General features: G+C 63.4%; 1 protein-coding gene across 6 annotated transcripts in view; it reads left to right on the top strand.

Annotated features, from left to right (window-relative positions):
* Window positions 1-2,715: 2,715 nt before the first annotated feature.
* Window positions 2,716-17,177, top strand: part of TCOF1 (treacle ribosome biogenesis factor 1) — a 32,740-nt gene continuing 18,278 nt past the window's right edge. For 3 of the 6 annotated variants that reach the window (XR_014839146.1, XM_021085022.2, XM_085015078.1), the window contains exons 1-12: window positions 2,716-2,909; window positions 5,353-5,408; window positions 7,812-7,966; window positions 10,881-10,954; window positions 11,571-11,757; window positions 12,235-12,308; window positions 14,277-14,507; window positions 15,265-15,483; window positions 15,569-15,775; window positions 15,909-16,067; window positions 16,184-16,357; window positions 16,474-16,713. Coding sequence is in view for 4 of the 6 variants with exons in the window: in XM_021085022.2 (XP_020940681.2) it covers window positions 2,802-2,909; window positions 5,353-5,408; window positions 7,812-7,966; window positions 10,881-10,954; window positions 11,571-11,757; window positions 12,235-12,308; window positions 14,277-14,507; window positions 15,265-15,483; window positions 15,569-15,775; window positions 15,909-16,067; window positions 16,184-16,357; window positions 16,474-16,713 (1,884 nt within the window). In the remaining 2 variants the exon portion in view is untranslated. The other 3 variants (XR_014839145.1, XM_085015077.1, XM_085015076.1) reach the window with 3 other exon arrangements.

Here is a 17,177-nt window from a genome sequence, read left to right on the forward strand (position 1 = left end):
TCAGCCTCAGCACCGCCTCTCTGCGGGCAGCTGCCCGTCCTCACGTGAGTGCAGACCCAGGCCCCCAGGGGCCTCCACAGCTGTTATCCGCATCCCAAAGGCCCCTCCAGCTCAACACATCCAAAGTGGGACCTGCCCCCACACCCTACCCTCCTTGCTCGGCCCCCCAAGTTTTCTGCATCTCAGTGCGAAGCACAGCCTGTCTGTTGGCACGGAAACCTCAGAGCCCGTCCGCTCCCGGGACTCCGTATTCCCACGCATCTCGAGGACGATTTACTTCCTGATAATTGGAACCTTTCCAGCTCGATGCCAGCAGCACCGCCCCGTGACGTTCGCCTGGAGGCCCGCCTGTGCTGCTGGCACTAAGTGTCCTTCTGCGGCTGCACACAGCTCCCCCTCCACTTGGCTCACTTTAAAATGCACCTGTCATCCTGTCCTTCTTGAACCTCCACTGTCAGGGGCTTCCCATCACTCTGAGGATGAAGAGAGAGATCCTGGCCTGGCACCGGCCTCGGCCCCTCCCCTGCTCTGCCCTGGGTGAGCCCCCACAGCCGCTTTTCCCCCCCACCCCTTCTCTCAGCCGCGCCTTCCGCCTCCGGCCCTTTGCACAGGCTCTTTCTTCCGCCTGGGATTCTCCTCCTACCTGTCCTCCCCCGCACACAGAGCTCTTATTTATTTACTTATTGCTTCTCGGTGCTGCACCCGCAGAATATGGAGGTTCCCAGGCCACGGTGGAATCGGAGCTACCACTGCGGGCCTACACCACAGCCACAGCAACGCAGGATCTGAGCCGCGTCTGCAACCTACACCACAGTTCACAGCAAGGCCGGATCCTTAACCCACTGAGCGAGGCCAGGGATGGAACTTGCAGCCTCATGGTTCCTCGTCAGATTCGTTTCCTCGGTGCCACTTCGGGAACGCCTCAGTGTGGCTTTTCAACAATCTACTCTTCTTCAAGAAAACACTCCTTTTCCTTCCCGCCCTTACTCACCTGAAGCTGTGTTTGTACGACTGCTTGTTTAGCTTGTGTCTCCCCATTAGACTCTAAACCCTGCTGGGTTACAGACAGTTCTACCCCCAGCTGTAGGCGCTCAACACGTATTTGCTAAACAGCCGGATGTGCGCGAGTCTCCTCCCCTTCCTCACTCACCACCTTCCATCGGCCACCTGGTCTTGTCCCTGTTTCTTCTGCCGAAAAGATGAGGTGGTTTGGCCTTCCCGCTGTGGCTCAGTGGTTAACCAACCCGGCTAGCATCCGTGAGGATGCAGGTTGGATCCCAGGCCTCGCTGACTGGGTTAAGGATCCGGCGTTCCTGTGAGATCAGTGGTGTAGGTTGCAGATGCGGCTCGGATCCCATGTTGCTGTGGCTGTGGCTTTCGCTCTGATTTGACCCCTAGCATGGGCACCCCTTCCATATGCCGTGGTTGTACCCCCTAAAAAGACAAAAGACCAAAAAGAAAAAAAAATTAGGTGGTTTATGCTATCCTCAGTTTCTCAATGGATCCACTAAGTGTCAAGTTAGGAGCTTTTTTCCCCTTGGCTGTGCTTTTGCACCACGCAGAAACGCCTTTGCGGAAGTTAGTTCTCATGTGGAAGTTGCCGGGCCAGGGATTAAACCCCCACCACGGCAGTGACACCAGATTCTTCACCCGCCACGCTGCCAGGGAACTCCACAAGATCCATGACGCGAGGAACAGCCGATTCAGATATCCCCAGTCCAGCTCACCCTCTCCCTGAAAACCTCCCCCCACAACTACATCTAGTTCTGTGCTCCACAGATCCATCCCCCGTGCTTTGGTCATAGCAATCTTTTACAAACCCAGATCACCCTTCTGAACACAACCACCCGAGGGTATTTACTGCCCTTGGAGCAAAGTGCAAGCTCCGGCTGGGGGAAGGGTGCTCTGGGCCCTGTTAACGTCTCCATCCTTTCGCGTCCCCCTTGTTCCCTCACCCTCCCCACCTTACAGTACGTCAGCACTCCCGGGGGCTCATGTGTGGGTTTCCCAGCCTGGACCGGGGTGGTTTCTCCTTCTACACTCCTGCATGCCCTGTGCCTGCAATGCCAGCCTTCTCTTCTGCACCTAGAAATCCCCACAGCATCGTTAAGCCTCAGCTTAGACCTCTCCTTGGGGTTAGGGACCCGTCCTTCTTTCTCCCACAGGCGTGCCTGTCCAGGACAAGGCATAGGAGACATTGAACCATAGCTGCTGGGTTACCGACTGTCCCTCTTTCCCCGTGAGCTTTGAGGGCAGCTTCCGTATCCTATCCATCTTTCTATCCCCCGGATTCTGGCCAAGCACTAGCTCAAGGAATGATGCTCAGTGACTAGTGGTTCACTGAATGAAAGAACAATTTCAATTACTACTCGGTTCAGGGTTTCTAAAAAATGCGAAGTGAATAAATGAGTGGGGAGCTGAAAGTTCGGGTCTAGAGAGAGATACGGACTGGGAAGTTCAGAGACAGCTAAACTGACGGCCGATCCCTTTGAGGAGCGAGTCTGAAGGATTTCACCCGGAGTCATTCAAATCTCAGAGGCCCAGGGGCGGGTCCGGGTCTGACCACGCCCCTACCAATGGGAGGTCTCCCTGCCCTCCTTGCCCCGCCCCTTTCACCCATCGGGGCGGGACCGGCCCCTTCCGGAGACGAGACTACAAATCCCGGCAGGCCGCGCGGCGCCCCCCCCCCCGCCCCGAAGAGGAGCCGGAAGTAGAGAGCGCGAGGTCTAAGGGCACGAGGGAAGTGGCGGGCGGGGACCGAGGGGGCGTGCAGGTAAGCCGACCGGCCTGGGGTCGCCGGCATGGCAGAGGCCAGGAAGCGGCGGGAGCTGCTTCCCCTGATCTACCAGCATCTGCTGCAGGCGGGCTATGTGCGCGCGGCGCGGGAAGTGAAGGAGCAGAGCGGCCAGGTAAGCGTGCGCGGGCCGTGTGCGAGGGCCGCGTGCAAGATCGAGGGCGAGGGGCCCGCGCCCCCTGCTCTGGCCGCCTGGCGGGCGCCCGGCGCCGGATCCCGAGGTGCGCCAGGACGCGGCCAGGGCCGCCGAAGGAGCCGCAGCCTCTGCCTCCCACCCGCGCGGCTCTGGTTCCCCTGGGCCTCAGTTTCCCCTCTGCGCAGTGGGCGGGCCCGGACGCGAGATCGGACGCGTAGCGCTTTAGAATTCCCGCGCCCGTTACCTCCACCCCCTTCCTGGGAGCGGCCGTTTAAAGTTTCCCGAGTCTCGGGCCACGTGGCTCGGCGCGGCCCCCTAGAGCGAGAAGGCTGCTGCGAGTCCGAGGAGTGGATTAGGACCCGCCCTGGAGGGGGCAGAGCACGGAGAGAAGGGGCCGGAGGCGCCCTGGTTGAGCTGGAGCCCAGGCCCTTAGCCCTGCCGTCCCGAGTGGGATAGCTTTGGGACTCGAACTCGTGGTGTGGTCCTTTCTTACTTCATCCCTTCTTCGTGCAGCTGTTAATCTGGCGTTCAGGGTGGGCACGGCCCCCAGCCGCCGTCCTGGAGTCTAAATCCGGTAGCGGATGAATCAAAGAACCCCTAAAGTTCTGCACCTTAACACTGCCTTACGTGCCGGGAATGAGGCACAGGTGCTAAGGCAGGACCGCAGACGCCCTTGTGGGGACACCCAGGGCAGCTTTCCTGCGGAGGTGGATGCTGCTGTGAGATCTGAGAGAAGGGAGGTGGGTCCACCGAGCAGAGGCCTCTGGAAAGTTTTCTGGGGGCTGAAGTGTGGCGTGCAGGGGGAGAGGGTTCCCTGGGGAGGCAGAGGTTGGGGAGCTGATGGCAGCTTCCCTTGGGTCTCATTGGAAGGGGTGCCAAAGCCACTGGAAGGTTTGCAGCTGGTATGGTGGCTTCTGACCCCACGAGTCAGTGTCCCTTCAGCTGTGGCGCAGGCTCTCTGGTCCTGATGCTCGAGACTGACGGGGGGACGGCCCCAGGACAACGTCTGTGCCTCTCCTAATCCTCTCTCGACCTCAGTAGCCTTTTCCTTAACACCACTTGATATGGACAAGCGGGCAGGAGCGACCCCATCTTCTCCCGGCGTTTGCCTGGGCAAAGGTACCCTGCACTCCCGGAGCACACTTCCAGCAGGAGCAGGCGGGTGACTGTTTTTTTTAGGTTAATGGAACAGTGTGTGGGGTGTTTGTAGCTGCGGTCCAAGTAAGGCCGGCAGGGGCCCAGGGCCACTCACTGAGAAGGCTACTTGAAGGACGCGAGGAAGTGAGCCCTGCAGTTGGCAGGAGAGAGCCTTCTAGATGAGCAAGCCCTGAGGGAGGGGTTCCAGACCCTGTGAGGAGCAGCGAGGAGGCCGTGTGCCTGGGGCCCAGGAGCGTGAAAGTGACACTCGAGGTCTCCCTGCTGCTGCTGACGTGTGGGGCACTGCCTAGGTTGTCTCATTCGGGCCTGACAGCAGCGACTGCTGTGGGCACTGCGGTCACCCTGTGTTAGAAAGACCCTGGCGTTGGCAGAGGTGAAGAGTAGCCGCTCCAGGTAGCAGGCGCTTCCCTGACTGCAGGTGCCCCTCCTGGCCTCACTGCCCAGACCCCTGGCACTGCTCACTCAGCCTCCTTGGGGCACCTGACACCCCGGGCTCTTGACATTTGCAGGGAGAGCAGGCCTCTGATCCAGGGCCTCTGCTGCTCCCAGAGGACTGGTGCCCTTTGGTTCCGGTCTCTTGCCGGCAGGTGCGTGGACTGTGCGAGTGTCTGGGCTGTGGTTCGAACCGTCCTGGGAGATGGACCAGCCCGGCCTTTTCAAAGGTCGGAGATGGGGAAGTCCTGGCTGGTGGCCCCAAGCCTGGAACGTGCTGGGGCGGCTGGGGCGGTGGGGGATAAATGCTGGCCTGGAACATTCCCCTCTACTCTCTCAAGGGTCCCTCTCACCGCCATATTGTCTTTGAAGGTTTTAGCGGGAGGGCCTGCCCTGCTTGTCTCTGGAAGGTTTGGCTGCTGCCGGCAGGACCAAGCAGGCATATTTCCCAGAGCAGAAGGATCCCCTTCTCAGAGTTCCTGTCATGGCTCAGCACCTTAAGAACTCAACTAGGATCCATGGGGATGCGGGTTCGATCCCTGGCCTCGCTCCGTGGGTTAAGGATCTGGCGCTGCCATGAGCTGTGGTGTAGGGCGCAGACGCGGCTGGAATCCTGCATTTCTGTGGCTGCTGTAGGCCGGCAGCTGTCGCTCCAATTGGACCCCTAGACTGGGACCCTCCATACGCCGCGGGTGCGGCGTCCAAAGCAAACAAAAAGGATCCCTTCTCAACCACCCCCTGCTGGGGATCACGACGTCGTGAGAGCAGGGCCCGGGCAGGACCCTTGCTGTGCTCTGGGGTTAATTGCTGCGTCCCCTTTGTTTCTCTGCAGAAGAGCTTCCTGACTCAGCCTGTGACCCTTCTGGACATTTACACGCACTGGCAACAGTAAGTCCGCGGGCGCCGGGGACCAAGTAGGGAGACAAGCCCCCCAGCTCTCAGCTGGTCTAGGGCTGCCCCCATCCCCCCTGCAGATTCTGTTGTCACCTCCAAGAAGCCAGATCCCAGGTGTGGGTGTCTGGTCGTGGAGAGGATGCTGAGACCTGGGATCAGCGCCTCTTAAGGACGAAGCTTCTCAGCAGCTGGTCCTCCTTCAGTCAGTCGGGTCTGTTCTAGGTACAGAGATGCTGTCTGGAGTGAGACAGGCCTCAGACACTGAGACGAGGGCGGGGAAGTTGCGGGGCGGTGAGGGTGGGGAGAAGCGGTGTCCAGGGCCCGGCCACCTAACAGCTTAGCGTGGCCTCTGGGCTTTGATGTGACCGCATCGGGGCGTGGGCAGTGAACTAGGCGGTAGGTATGGAGAGGCCAAGCCCTGGCGGGGCACCTGCTGGCGCTGAGGCCAGTAGCAGCAGGCACGGAGCAGGCGAGGTCAGCGGGGCCCGACCCACGGCGTGAAGGCGTGTCTTTGTCCCCAGCGCCGTGGGAGCCACGGGGCGGGGAAGCCGCCAGGGGTGAGGTCGGCAGGCCGGTGTGTGGGCGTCGGCGTCCCAACAAGAGCCACGGGGCGGGGGCGGCGGGGGCGCCGGGCGCCCCCGGGTGTCTGGCTTGTACACCTGCGTGGAAGGAGCCTGATGGGGGGAGAGCGTTCAAGGGCACGTGGAATGTGATGAGCCTGTGCCACGTGTACAAGGGGGAGGGGTGATGGGGGGACAGCAGAGGAGTGGTTTGAGAATGACGCGGGGACAGTCGTTCTGCCCGTGAAGCGGCCTAACTGCAGCAGCTCGGGCTGTGAAGGACCTGATCGTGTCCCCTGAGGAATGGCAGGGGTACAGGAGGTCCGAGATGGAAAAGGCGGCAGAGAGGCAGGTGCGGGACCAGGTCTGCCATCTCTGAGGACGGAGAGCGTGGGGGGTCCTCGGGGGCCTCAGAGACTGAAGTCGGAATGAATGTACCTGCTCGAGGAAGACGGGCTCAGCTTCCGAGTGGAAGCAGTGGGTCTCAGTCGCCACGATGAGGGCAGCTGCTGTGGAGGGTGGGCTCCCTGGCCTCGGGTGTGCCAACAGGGCAGGCTGGTGTCGGGGCCCCCTCGGGTGGAGAGCTCGGCCGGGGGAGAGCTGTCTTGTCTCTGCTCTGCTGCTAGGTGCGCGGGGCCCCCCTTCCTCCTGCCCGGTGTCTGGGCGTGGGCTTGGCACTTCCTTTCCCAGAGAACTGCTTCAGCGGGCCCGCCGCCACCCCTCCCTGCACAGGCCCCTCCTCGGGTGGGGGGCGCTGAGGACCAGAGCCCTCCTAGCTAGTGGTGCGAACCCAGCGACAAGTGGATCACCGTGGACAAACTTGGCCTCCCCAAGTCCATCTCCACCCGTGAAATAGAGAAGAGCAGATGACGCGCTACACCTGCCGCCGGAGGCATGGCCACCCCACCCCCACCCCCAGGGTTCACTGAGCGCCTGCCGTGCGCCAGCGCTCTTCTTACCGTAGCTGGGAGCGAACCAGACAAAACGCCTGCTTCTGTGCCGCTTGCGTTCTGCTGGGAGGAGAGAGGCGGAGCGAACTGGGCCTCAGAGTAAACGAACCTGGTTTTGCAGAAGATCCCGGCAGGTGGCCTTGCTGGGAACATGGGGCCCGAGCAGCACACCCCAGACTGTGGCAGAGCCGCGTCTGTCCCAGCTGGAGACCACGGGGCACAGACAGGGACTCCCTCCGGGCAGGGGGCTGGGGTCAGAGGCGACACGGCTTCCGAGTTCCAAGTTCCCGCGACTCGGCCGTCTGGGTGCTCACCCCCTCCCTGGAGCCCCAGCCTTCTTCCTGCCCCTGGGCGCGTCACTTAGCCTGCGCTGGGCGCTCGAGGGGCTGTAGTGAGGCGCGAGGGTTCCTGCCAGCACCCCCCTCCCAGGCCTGCCTGTACGGGGGGGGGGGGGGGGGGGGCGTCGAGCAGGAAGTGGGTGAAATAACAGGAGAGAAGCATGTGACCCAGGACGGCAGGGCAGAACCGGTCCCGTGGGAGGGAGGCCTCTGAGGAGGCTGTGCTGGAGCCGAGGCCAGGCCAGGAAGAGGGCAGTGCAGGCGCCCCCGCTTTGGAGCCCCCGGAGCCCAGCCCGACTGCCGTGCTGTGTCCGCAGTGCCGGCCCGGGGCGCTCAGGGACGGCGCGCTGCTGCCGCTTTGAAGACGCAGAGGTGGCTGTAAGGACGCGATGGCGTGAGATTGCAGACCCCAAACTTGCATCCACAGTGTTTCTGTAGCTTCACACACGTTTCCTCGGGGGCGGGAGGGGCGGGAGGATCTTCCTTTTTGACTCTCCTGGGGTCGCCCTTGTCCCTCGGTGGAGCAGGTCAGTCACCCTTGTCCTGCAGAACCTCGGAGCTTGGCCGGAAGCGGAAGGCGGAGGAAGACGCAGCCCTGCAGGCCAAGAAGACCCGCGTGTCAGACCCCATCAGCAGCTCGGAGAGCTCGGAGGAGGAGGAGGAGGAGGAGGAGGAAGCGGCCGAAGCCAGAAATGCCAAAGCCAGTAAGTCCACTGTGCGGGGTGAGCCCAGCCCGGTGCCTGCTCCTTGGGGAACAAGCCACTGATGCCAGATTGTTCCAGGGGCGGGCCCGCCGCCCGCTTCTCCTTCACTGCGTGTGCCCTGGAGGACCAGGCCCCTGGAGAGGTTCGTCAGAAGGGCCCCTCATACCTGTTTTAGTTTTTTTTTGGTTTTTTTTTTTTGTCTTTTTAGGGCCGCACCTCCGGCATATGGAGGTTCCCAGGCTAGGGATCTAATCGGAGCTTTAGCCTCCAGGGCCATAGCAACACCAGATTCAAGCCACGTCTGCGACCCACACCACAGCTCACAGCCACACTGGATCCCTAACCCACTGGGGAGTGAGGCTGGGGACTGAACCTGCAACCTCCTGGTTCCTAGTCGGATTCGTTAACCAGTGAGCCACGATGGGAGCTCCCCTGTCTTAGTCTTGACTTGAGCGCTTCCTCTGGGCTGTCATGTCCCCGGTGCTGGGTGTCCAGTGGTGAACAAAAGCATAGCTGGGCCCTTGCATCTGCTTTGGTCAGTGCGGCCCAGGAACTGCACTTTTATTTTTCCCTCCTTTTTTTGTAGGGCTTCTTCCTCCCACAGCTCACGGAGGTTCCCAGGCTAGGGGTCCAATCGGAGCTGCAGCTGCCGGCCTGCACCACAGCCACAGCCACAGCAACGCCGGATCCTTCCCACTGAGCGAGGCCAGGGATCAAACCCTCGTCCTCATGGTTACTAGTTAAGTTCTTTACCGCTGAGCCGCAACGGGAACTCCAGGAGCTCCGTTTTCACAAGCCCCCCAGGTGATTCTGATAGCGAAAGAAAGAAGCCCATATTTTGAGGAGAGCTGCTGCAAGGAGATTTCACAGAGGGCGGCGGGCAGGCCCCTCCTGTGTGTGTCTGGGCCGTGTCGATCTTGGTGTGTCTGGAGGTGTGCAGCGTGGCCGGGCCGGCACTCTGGTTCCAGAGCACCGGCTGGGGTGACCGCCTGAGGCCTGACAGCTCTGTTCTCAGAGCAGTTTGTGCTTAACCAACAGCAGTCGTAGCTCTGCCGGGGAGTTAGCGTTCTCTGCGTTACTGGTTTTTACTTAGACAGAAGGTAATTTCTTAATTTTTAAATACATTTCCGATTGTAAAAGAAATACAGGCTTCATCATGGAGTATTCATTATAGAATATGTGAAAATCATTTTTTAAAAAGGTGGGGGAAATTACCCATATTCTTACCACACATAATTTGGCAAATTATTCTTCCATTTATTTTTCTGAGCATATTTCTTCAAATATGTGAATCATACCGAACATGCATTTTATACCTTGCTTAATCGTTTAAATGATAATGCAAAATAAGAACTGTACAAAATCAAAGAGGAGAGAAGTGAGAGGTTTCTTCCTCCCCCTTGTCTGCTCCTCTCCCACTCCCCGAACCCGCCTGCCCCCCCACCGAACCCGCCTGCACCCCCACTCCCCGAACCCGCCTGCCCCCTCCACGCCCCGAACCTGCCTGCACCCCCATTCCCGAACCTGTCTGCCCCACCCCCATTCTCCTAACCTGCCTGCCCCCTTCCACTCCCTGAACTTGCCCGCACCCCTACTCCCCGAACCTCCCTGTACCCCCCTCCACGCCCCGAACCTGCCTGCACCCCCTCCACTCCCCGAGCCTGTCTCCGGCGGTGGGGGTGGCGGGAGCCCGAGGACACTCTCCTTTGCAGCCGCCCTGGTGCAGGGAGACATCCGTACATGTCCATACCTGCAGACCATTTAAAGCAAAAATTGTAAATCTTTCTACTGACAGTCTGTTCAATGGTGATGAGTTTTTAAAGCTGCACTAATGGAATCAGCAGAGATGCTCGTAGAGCCTTCATTGAGGGAAACTTCCCGAGCTGTCTGTGGGCGACACGCTGCGCTGTCTCGTGATAAGTTGTCTCCAGAGTGAAACGCGCAGCGGGGTGGCGGGGGCACCGCTGAGAGGAGATTGGCCACGAGGTGCCAATGGTTGGGGCCGCTGGTTTAATATACTTCCTACTTTTGAATGGGCTTAAAATTTTCTGGAATCAGAAGCAAAGGAGGCGTTCCTGTCCTGGCTCAGCAGTTAATGAACCCGGCGGGCCCCCACGAGGACGCAGCTTCCATCCCTGGCCTGGCTCAGCGGGTGAAGGATCCGGCGTTGCCGTGCGCTGGGGTGTAGGTCACACGCGGGGCTCGGGTCCCGCGTGGCTGTGGCTGTGGCTGTGGTGTAGGCCGGCAGCTGCAGCTCCGATTCGCCCCCTGGCCTGGAAACTTCCGTACCCCTGGGTGGGGCCCTAAAAAGAGGTGAAAGCAAAAGTCAGGAGAAGAATCCGATGGCGTCGCTCATCTCGACAGCGTCTCTTGGTGTCTCCGCGTCCCTCGCCGTCTCTCCCTGATCTGAGCTCCCAGGAGAGCGCGCTCTGGAACAGAAGCCCGGGAATCCGGAAATCTCAAAATCCGGCTGGGTCCCAGTCTCGGGGGCAGCCTCGTCTCCACTGAGAAGCCCTTTAAGTTGCGAGGCGCTTTCTCTGCAGACCTGGGGCTGCCTGCCTGAGCTCCCGTCTTGCTGAGGGCGTGCGGGTGCAGGTGGCCTGGGAGGCGCCTGGGGCCCCGGCTAGTGTGCGGCAGGACGGAGCCTTTCCTCTGGAGGCCTCGGCATCTCTGCCACAGGGACTTGGGGCTCCACTGGGGATGCAGACGCGTGACCTCCGCGTCGCTGCTCGCTCTCCTCTTGGGGATGCGGCCAATGCGGCACTGAGCTCCTGCTCAGCCTCCCACCCTGCGCCTGCACCGGGGGGCCGATGGCATCCTCGGGGGAGCGGAAGGCTGCCTGTTCGCCGGGCTTCCGTGAGAAAGGGGAGAAAGGGCTCGTGAGGCTCAGCCCAGTGGCATTTGTGTCTTGCAGCCCCCAGACCCGCGTCTACCAACTCCTCAGTCCCGGGTCCGGTTCTGCCCTCAAGCATAAAGGATGAAGGCGCGGTGAGTGGCCCGGTCCAGCCGGACGCCAGCCCCGGGGCCCTGCTGAGTCTGCTCACCTCCGTGGGCCGCAGTGTATCTCCTGGGAGGTGGTTCCGTGCCCAGACCGGACGACAGTCCTCTCCAGTCGTGACCAACGCAGTTCCGCCCCAGGGGCAGGGGGTGGTGGTGGAGACACGGGGGACGCAAGACGCTCCTGGCTCTGAAAGCTCTCCAGCCTCGAGACTAGAAAGCGCCTCAGAGTCGGTGTTGCTTCTGGTCCGTCCCAAAGCAGTGTCACGGACGTGTAAGGATCACGTCCTGAGATTGCCTGGCCAGCTAGCAAAAATAGGCAGAAATACGAAGCCGTGGCAGCGTCACAGCAGACAGCTGCTCGCTGCTCAGCAAACCTGCCGGGTCCTGAGACCCGCATCTCAGGCTGCGCTGACCCCCCACCATACACACACACACACAGCCACCCCGCTGCGAGGGCAGCTGCCCGGTGCAGCTCCACCGTGCAGGGCAGGAGGCAGTGCGCCCGACCTCCTGGGGCTGGGACGTGGTGGAGCCGGGAGCAGGTGTGGTCCTTGCTTTTGGTCGCTGGGCCATACCCCTGTGTCTGTTCCCCCGTTCCCCGTAGGCAAAGACCAAGAAAGCCAGCCAGACGGGGAACCCCACGGCTCGTGCTGCCTCCGGGAAGCCCGTGGCCCAGCTCCTCGGCCAGAAGTCACCCAGGAAGGCTGCGGGGCCCTCGGCCAATGCCGTCCTGGCCTCGGAAACTGAGGAGGAGGGCAGTGTCTCGGCCCTGAGGACCGCGGCCAAGCCTGGTGAGGAGCCCCGGCCCCGAGGGCGGGCTGGGAGGCAGGCCTGGGGGTTCTGGCATTCGGGGCGGTCTCCACCACAGCCAGGCCCCGTCTCAGGCTGCTCCCCCCCCCTTGGTGAGGGAGGGCGAGCTGCGGGAACACCACAGGCTGCCGGGGGCTCAGCGCTTCTGGTTTCTTGCTCTCAGGTGGGTACAGGGCCCCCCAGGGCCTGAGGCTACACCAGAGGTCTGAGGTTGCCTCCATTTCCCACGTAAATTGGCCTTTGCCCTGCCTGCTTCCATGAGATGCTGCCTGGGGGTCCTCTGAGCCGTCACGTGCTGGCTCAGGTGCGTCAGGACGTCATTAGCGGGCTTACCTGGGCTCAGGTGTGCTGGAGCAGAGAGAGCGTGCTACTCGCCCCCGCCGCGGGCCTTCCAGAGGGCGGGTGGCCGCGGCTCTGTGCGGGGCAGGCCCTCAGTCCCCTCCCTGCTCATCCCTCAGGAATGACAGCCGCCAGCCAGGCCCACAGCTCCAGCGAGGACACCTCCAGCTCAAGTGATGAGACAGACGTGGAGGTAACTGGCCCCCACCCTCAGGAGCTGCCCTCTGCCAACCGCTGCCCTCTGGGGGGGCCTGGCCGGGGCCTCACACAGCAGTGGCATCCGTTCAGCAAGTGTCTCAGGGTGATCAGGACCTGGAAAGGCTGAGGCCTGTGGAGGGAGGGTGCCAGGGGCTGCTCTGGGCAGAAGAAGGTTCTGGAATCCGGGGGGAGAGACCCCATCCTGCCTTGACGGTGAGGAAAGGCTTCCTCGGAGAGCTGGCGCTGCACTGGGGCCTGGACACACGGGCCTTCGACCGGGTCGGGTGTTTGTGGGGGCGGGCCTTTGAGCAGGAGGAGATGCACGAGCAAAGGCCCAGGACGGGGCGGGGCTGTTGGGGGGCCGCGTCGGGGTGACTGGGTGAGCTGCTGAGGAGCTTCTGGGCCTGTTGAGTGCCGGTCCTTGGCCCTTGGCCAGAGATAGGCGGGTCTGGTAGTCTCTCTGTGACCTGGGAAGCGTCCCCCCGTGTCACTCCTATTGTGCACCTGCCAAGGGCCATGGGACGCCGTGGTGAGCAGGGTGGGCGGGGCTCCCCAGAAACGCCACGCCGGTGCGATGGCTCCTGTGAGGAGAGCCGTGGGGACAGTGACAGGCGTGACGCAGCAGAGGCGCAGGGCGGGCAGGGTGGAGGCAGAGCAGGTTTGGTGCATCAAAGGAGCAGGGATCTGCAGCCTCCGGAATGAGGGACCGTGGTACAAGGTGAGGTCGGGGCAGGCAGGGGCCCGGGCCGAGCCCGACCGTGACGACCTCCGAGAGGAGCTTGGGTTCTCTCCTGGGGACCGTGAGAAGCCATTGCGGGGCTGCAGGCACAGAGGTCAGATGGCTTGATTTATGGGTGTTCCCCGCTGGTCCAGTGGTTAAGGATCTGGCATCGTCACTGCTGTGATGCAGGTTTGATCCCTGGCCCAGGTACTTGCACATGTCACGAGTATAGCAGAAAAAAAAAAAGGTTGGCCTGATTTCTATTTCAAAAAGATTGCTGGTTGTGTCCTGGATGGGATGGTGCCGAATAAAAGCAGCGAGATGTTTGAGGGGCTGCTGGCAGGAGATGCTGCTGACTGGTCCCAGGGCCCCGGGAGAGGTGTGGAGGGAGAGCCCCCCCGGATTCAGGGCTGGCTGTCCTGGACCCGTGGGCTCCCGCCTGCCTCCCCGCCTCGCCAGGACCCCGCACCGGTGGGGTCCTGCTCCCGTCTACCCCAGGCCCAGCTGCGGGCTGCTCCCCCTACCCCGTCCCTGCCGTCAGGCCCTAGTTACGGCCGCAGGGACGCCCTGCCAGTAGCAGCCACGCAGCCTCACTGGGCCCGAGCTCAGGAATCTCAGTCAGTCCGTGCCGGGACCCGAGTTGAGGTCCCGCCTCCTGGAGGGGCAGCCAGGTATGAGCTGTCCCAGTTGACAGAGGCTGCCCCTCTGCCCTGTGTGCCAGGGGGCAGAGGGGCATCATGCTTGAGAGTCCTGCTCCAGAGCCACCCAGACAGGGGTTCCAGGTGCAGCTCTGCCCTTCGTGTTTTTTTTGTTGTTTTATTACATTTTGATGTCTACAGCGTCGCCCATTTCACTTTCTCATTCACGGCGTTGGGGGCACGTGCCTGTTTTCCTTTTTACTGCCTCACCTGCGGCACATGAAGTTCCCCGGCTGGGGTCCAAGTGGAGCCACAGCTGAGGCCTATGCCGGAGCTCGAGAAAACGCTGGATCCTTAACCCACTGAGTGAGGCCAGGGGTGGAACCCGCGTCCGCACAGAGACAGCGTCGGGTCCTTAACCCGCGGAGCCACGACGGGAACGTCTGTCCCTTGGTGTTGGTGTCGAGCGGCGTAACCCCCCTGGGCCTCCGTCCTTTTCTGGCAGTGGCTTGTAGAGACACGCTCGTCTCGGGGGCCTTAGGACGGGGCCTCGCAAGCTGTGACGGGTCGGGACGGTCACCCTCTGAGTCTCCTTTCCTCCCAGGGGAAACCTCTGGTCGCACCAGCACAGGTCAAGGCCTCAGCAGCCACAGCTCAGGAGCCTCCGAGGAAGAGGGCACCTCCGACTCCTGGGAAGGCAGGGGCTGGGACACCCCAGGGCAGAGGAGGCACCCTGACCCCAGCCAGCAGGGCCAAGAAGCCGGAGGAGGTCTCGGAGAGCAGCGAGGAGGAGTCTGAGAGTGACGACCAGGCCCCTGCCAGCACACCCAGCCAGGTGAGGCCCGCCCTGCGTCCCCCGGCAGCTGGACCTGGCCTGGCCCCCGAGACGGTGGAGCAGCCGTGCCCGGGCACCTGCCCGCCCGACGAGACTGGCCCTGTGGTTTGGGAAGATGGAGGTGGGGTGAGGGCAGCTCTGGAACCCGTCCCTCCTGCCCAAGCAGTGGCCTGGAAGGCCTGCCCCCCAGGGGCCTGGTCCTGCCCCCCCACCCGGCGGGCAGCCACTCCGTTCGCCTCGGTCACCGTCTCGGGAGCGGCCCGCAGTCCTCACCCCGCCCCATGAGCCCTGCTCTGGAGGGACCCGCGGGTGTCACGACTTGCTCCTCGGGCGTCTCAGGCCAGCCCGAGGCTTGTTAGCAGATGGGGCGTCGGCTCCTCTCCTCTCGCTGCGTTTCCCCCCCCCCGCCCCCGCCTCTGCGGGTCCCCAGAGCCCAGCCCAGCCCGTGCTCAGGGAAAGCCGGAGGGGCCTGGGGGCTGCTGCCGTCAGAGAGCCCGGAGGACGAGGGGGCGGACAGGCGGGGAGGCCCCGGGAGCCCGGGAGGAGAGGTCCCTCTGTGCAGCCAGGCCTGGGGCAGGAGCAGCAAGGACAACGGCAGGAGGCCCACGGCAGGAGGCCCTGGTGGCATCTGGGCCCCGGGTGGGGACGGCCCCAGGGGGAGGCGGTCGGAGGTGGCTCAGCCTCCCTGGCAGGAACGTCCCTGCGGCCCCGGCTCGAGAGCGTCAGCAGAAGCTGGGCTGCTTCCTCTTTTCTACAGACGAAGGCCTCTGAGAAAACGCAGGTCCGAGCCGCCTCAGGTCCTGCCAGGGGGGCCCCTGGGAAAGGGGCGACCCCAGCACCACCGGGGAGGGCAGGGCCCGCGGCCGCCCGGGACAAGGTGGTGAAGCCCGAGGAGGGGTCGGAGAGCAGCAGCGAGGAGGCGTCGTCATCATCAGACAGCGAGGAGGAGGCGCCCGCTGCCAAGACTCCGCCTCAGGTGAGGCCTGGGGGCGTGCCCTGCCCCCCACCCGCCCCCGTCCCCCGCATCCGACCCCGTCCCCTAACTGTGTCTGTCGCTCCAGGCGAAGCCCCCGGGGAAGGTCCCTGGGGTCAGAGCCACTTCGGCAGCCCCCGCCAAGGAGTCCCCGAGGAAAGGGGCCCCCCCGGCTCCCGCGAGCAGGGCAGCCCAGGCGGGACAGCGGGAGGAGGACTCGGAGAGCAGCAGCGAGGAGTCAGACGCCGGGGGCCAGGCCGCCGCAGCCGCGCCCCAGACCTCGAGCCCGGCTCTGGTGAGGCTGGGGGATGCCCGCTCTGGACCGGAGCCTGTGCCTCCCTTTGCCCTCTGATCCCTGCCTCACCTCGCGCACCCCCCTCCCACCCCCGTCAGCCCTCTGTCCTGACCCTGTCCCTTGTCGCTCGCAGGTAAAGCCCATGGGCCAGAACTCCCACGGCAGGGCCCCCCGAGCCCTGGCAGGGAAGGGTGCAGTCCCTGCGCTCCCTGGGCAGGCGGGGCAGCAGGACTCGGGGAGCAGCAGCGAGGACTCGGACTCGGGGGACAGCGAGGAGGAGGCAGCCACCACTGTGAGGCTCCCTGACTCCTCTCCCTCTCTGCTCGCCCCCCGCCGCGCCCCGCCCAGAGCCCCCGCCCTCTCTGCTCTGGCATCTGCAGGGCTCACCATCCTGGTGTCTCACTGCAGGCGAAGCCCTCCGAGAAAGTCCTCCCAGCCAGAACGGCCTCGGGCCCCAGCACCGGGCCCCCTCAGAAGGCCCGGCCTGCAGCCACCCAGGTCAAGGCCGAAAGGTCGGAGAGCAGCGAGGAGTCCTCCACGGACAGCGAGGAGGAGGCGCCCGCAGCTGCAGCTGCAGCCCAGGTAGGGTCTTGGCCCCTGGGGAGCTGTGGGGCGGGCAGCCCTGGGGCTCCAGCCCGAGCAGAGTGGGCCGGAGGCACGGGCACCCCCTCCAGCTTCTGGCTCCCGTGTCCCCTCAGGCAAAACCAGCTGTGAAAACTCCTCAGACCAAGGCCTCGCCCAGGAAGGGCGGCCCTGTTACACCTGCCTCTGCCAAGGCCGCCCCAGTGCGGGTAGGCACCCCGGCCCCCTGGAAAGCAGGAGCAACCACGGCATCCCCAGCCACGGCCAAGGCCGCCCAGAGACCGGAGGCGGACTCTTCGAGCAGCGAGACCTCGGAGAGCGAGGAGGAGGCGCCTCCTGCCGCAGCAGCTGGACGGGTGAGGCCAAGGGCGTTTGTCTGGGTCAGATGGTTGTGGCCCTCGTGGTCCCTCGGCCCCTAGGGCACACTCCTCTCCATGCCATTCTGGGCCGGGTCTGGAGGGAAGAGCCTGCCCGTGAGAGTTGCGTCTGGCCCCGCGGGGGGGCCTCCGGGGAAGCCAGGGCCCGCGAGGCCCGTGTCCAAGCCACGCCATGGGAAGACTCGGAGCAGCAGGGGGCCTGGCCCACTACCTGCTGCTCTTGCCCCAGGTGGCTTGTCGCAGCAGGGACACTGGGGCTGAGGTGGCAGTGTGCCCAGGCTAGCGGAGCATGGCAGGTGGTGGTGTCTGGGGCCTTTTCAGGAGAGAGGGCCTCTGGGAGGAGGTGATATGTAAACTGTGGGCTGTAAGCTAGCAGCCAGGTGACGTGCAGCTCCAAGCAAGGGTACCAGCTTACTCCACGGCGGGGGCGCGGGGGACAGTGC

This window comes from Sus scrofa, chromosome 2 (assembly GCF_054392235.1).
Source record: "Sus scrofa isolate SSC_HxYL_T2T_F1_AM1 chromosome 2, Sscrofa_HxYL_maternal_Yorkshire_Landrace_v2.0, whole genome shotgun sequence".
Taxonomy (NCBI): domain Eukaryota; kingdom Metazoa; phylum Chordata; class Mammalia; order Artiodactyla; family Suidae; genus Sus; species Sus scrofa.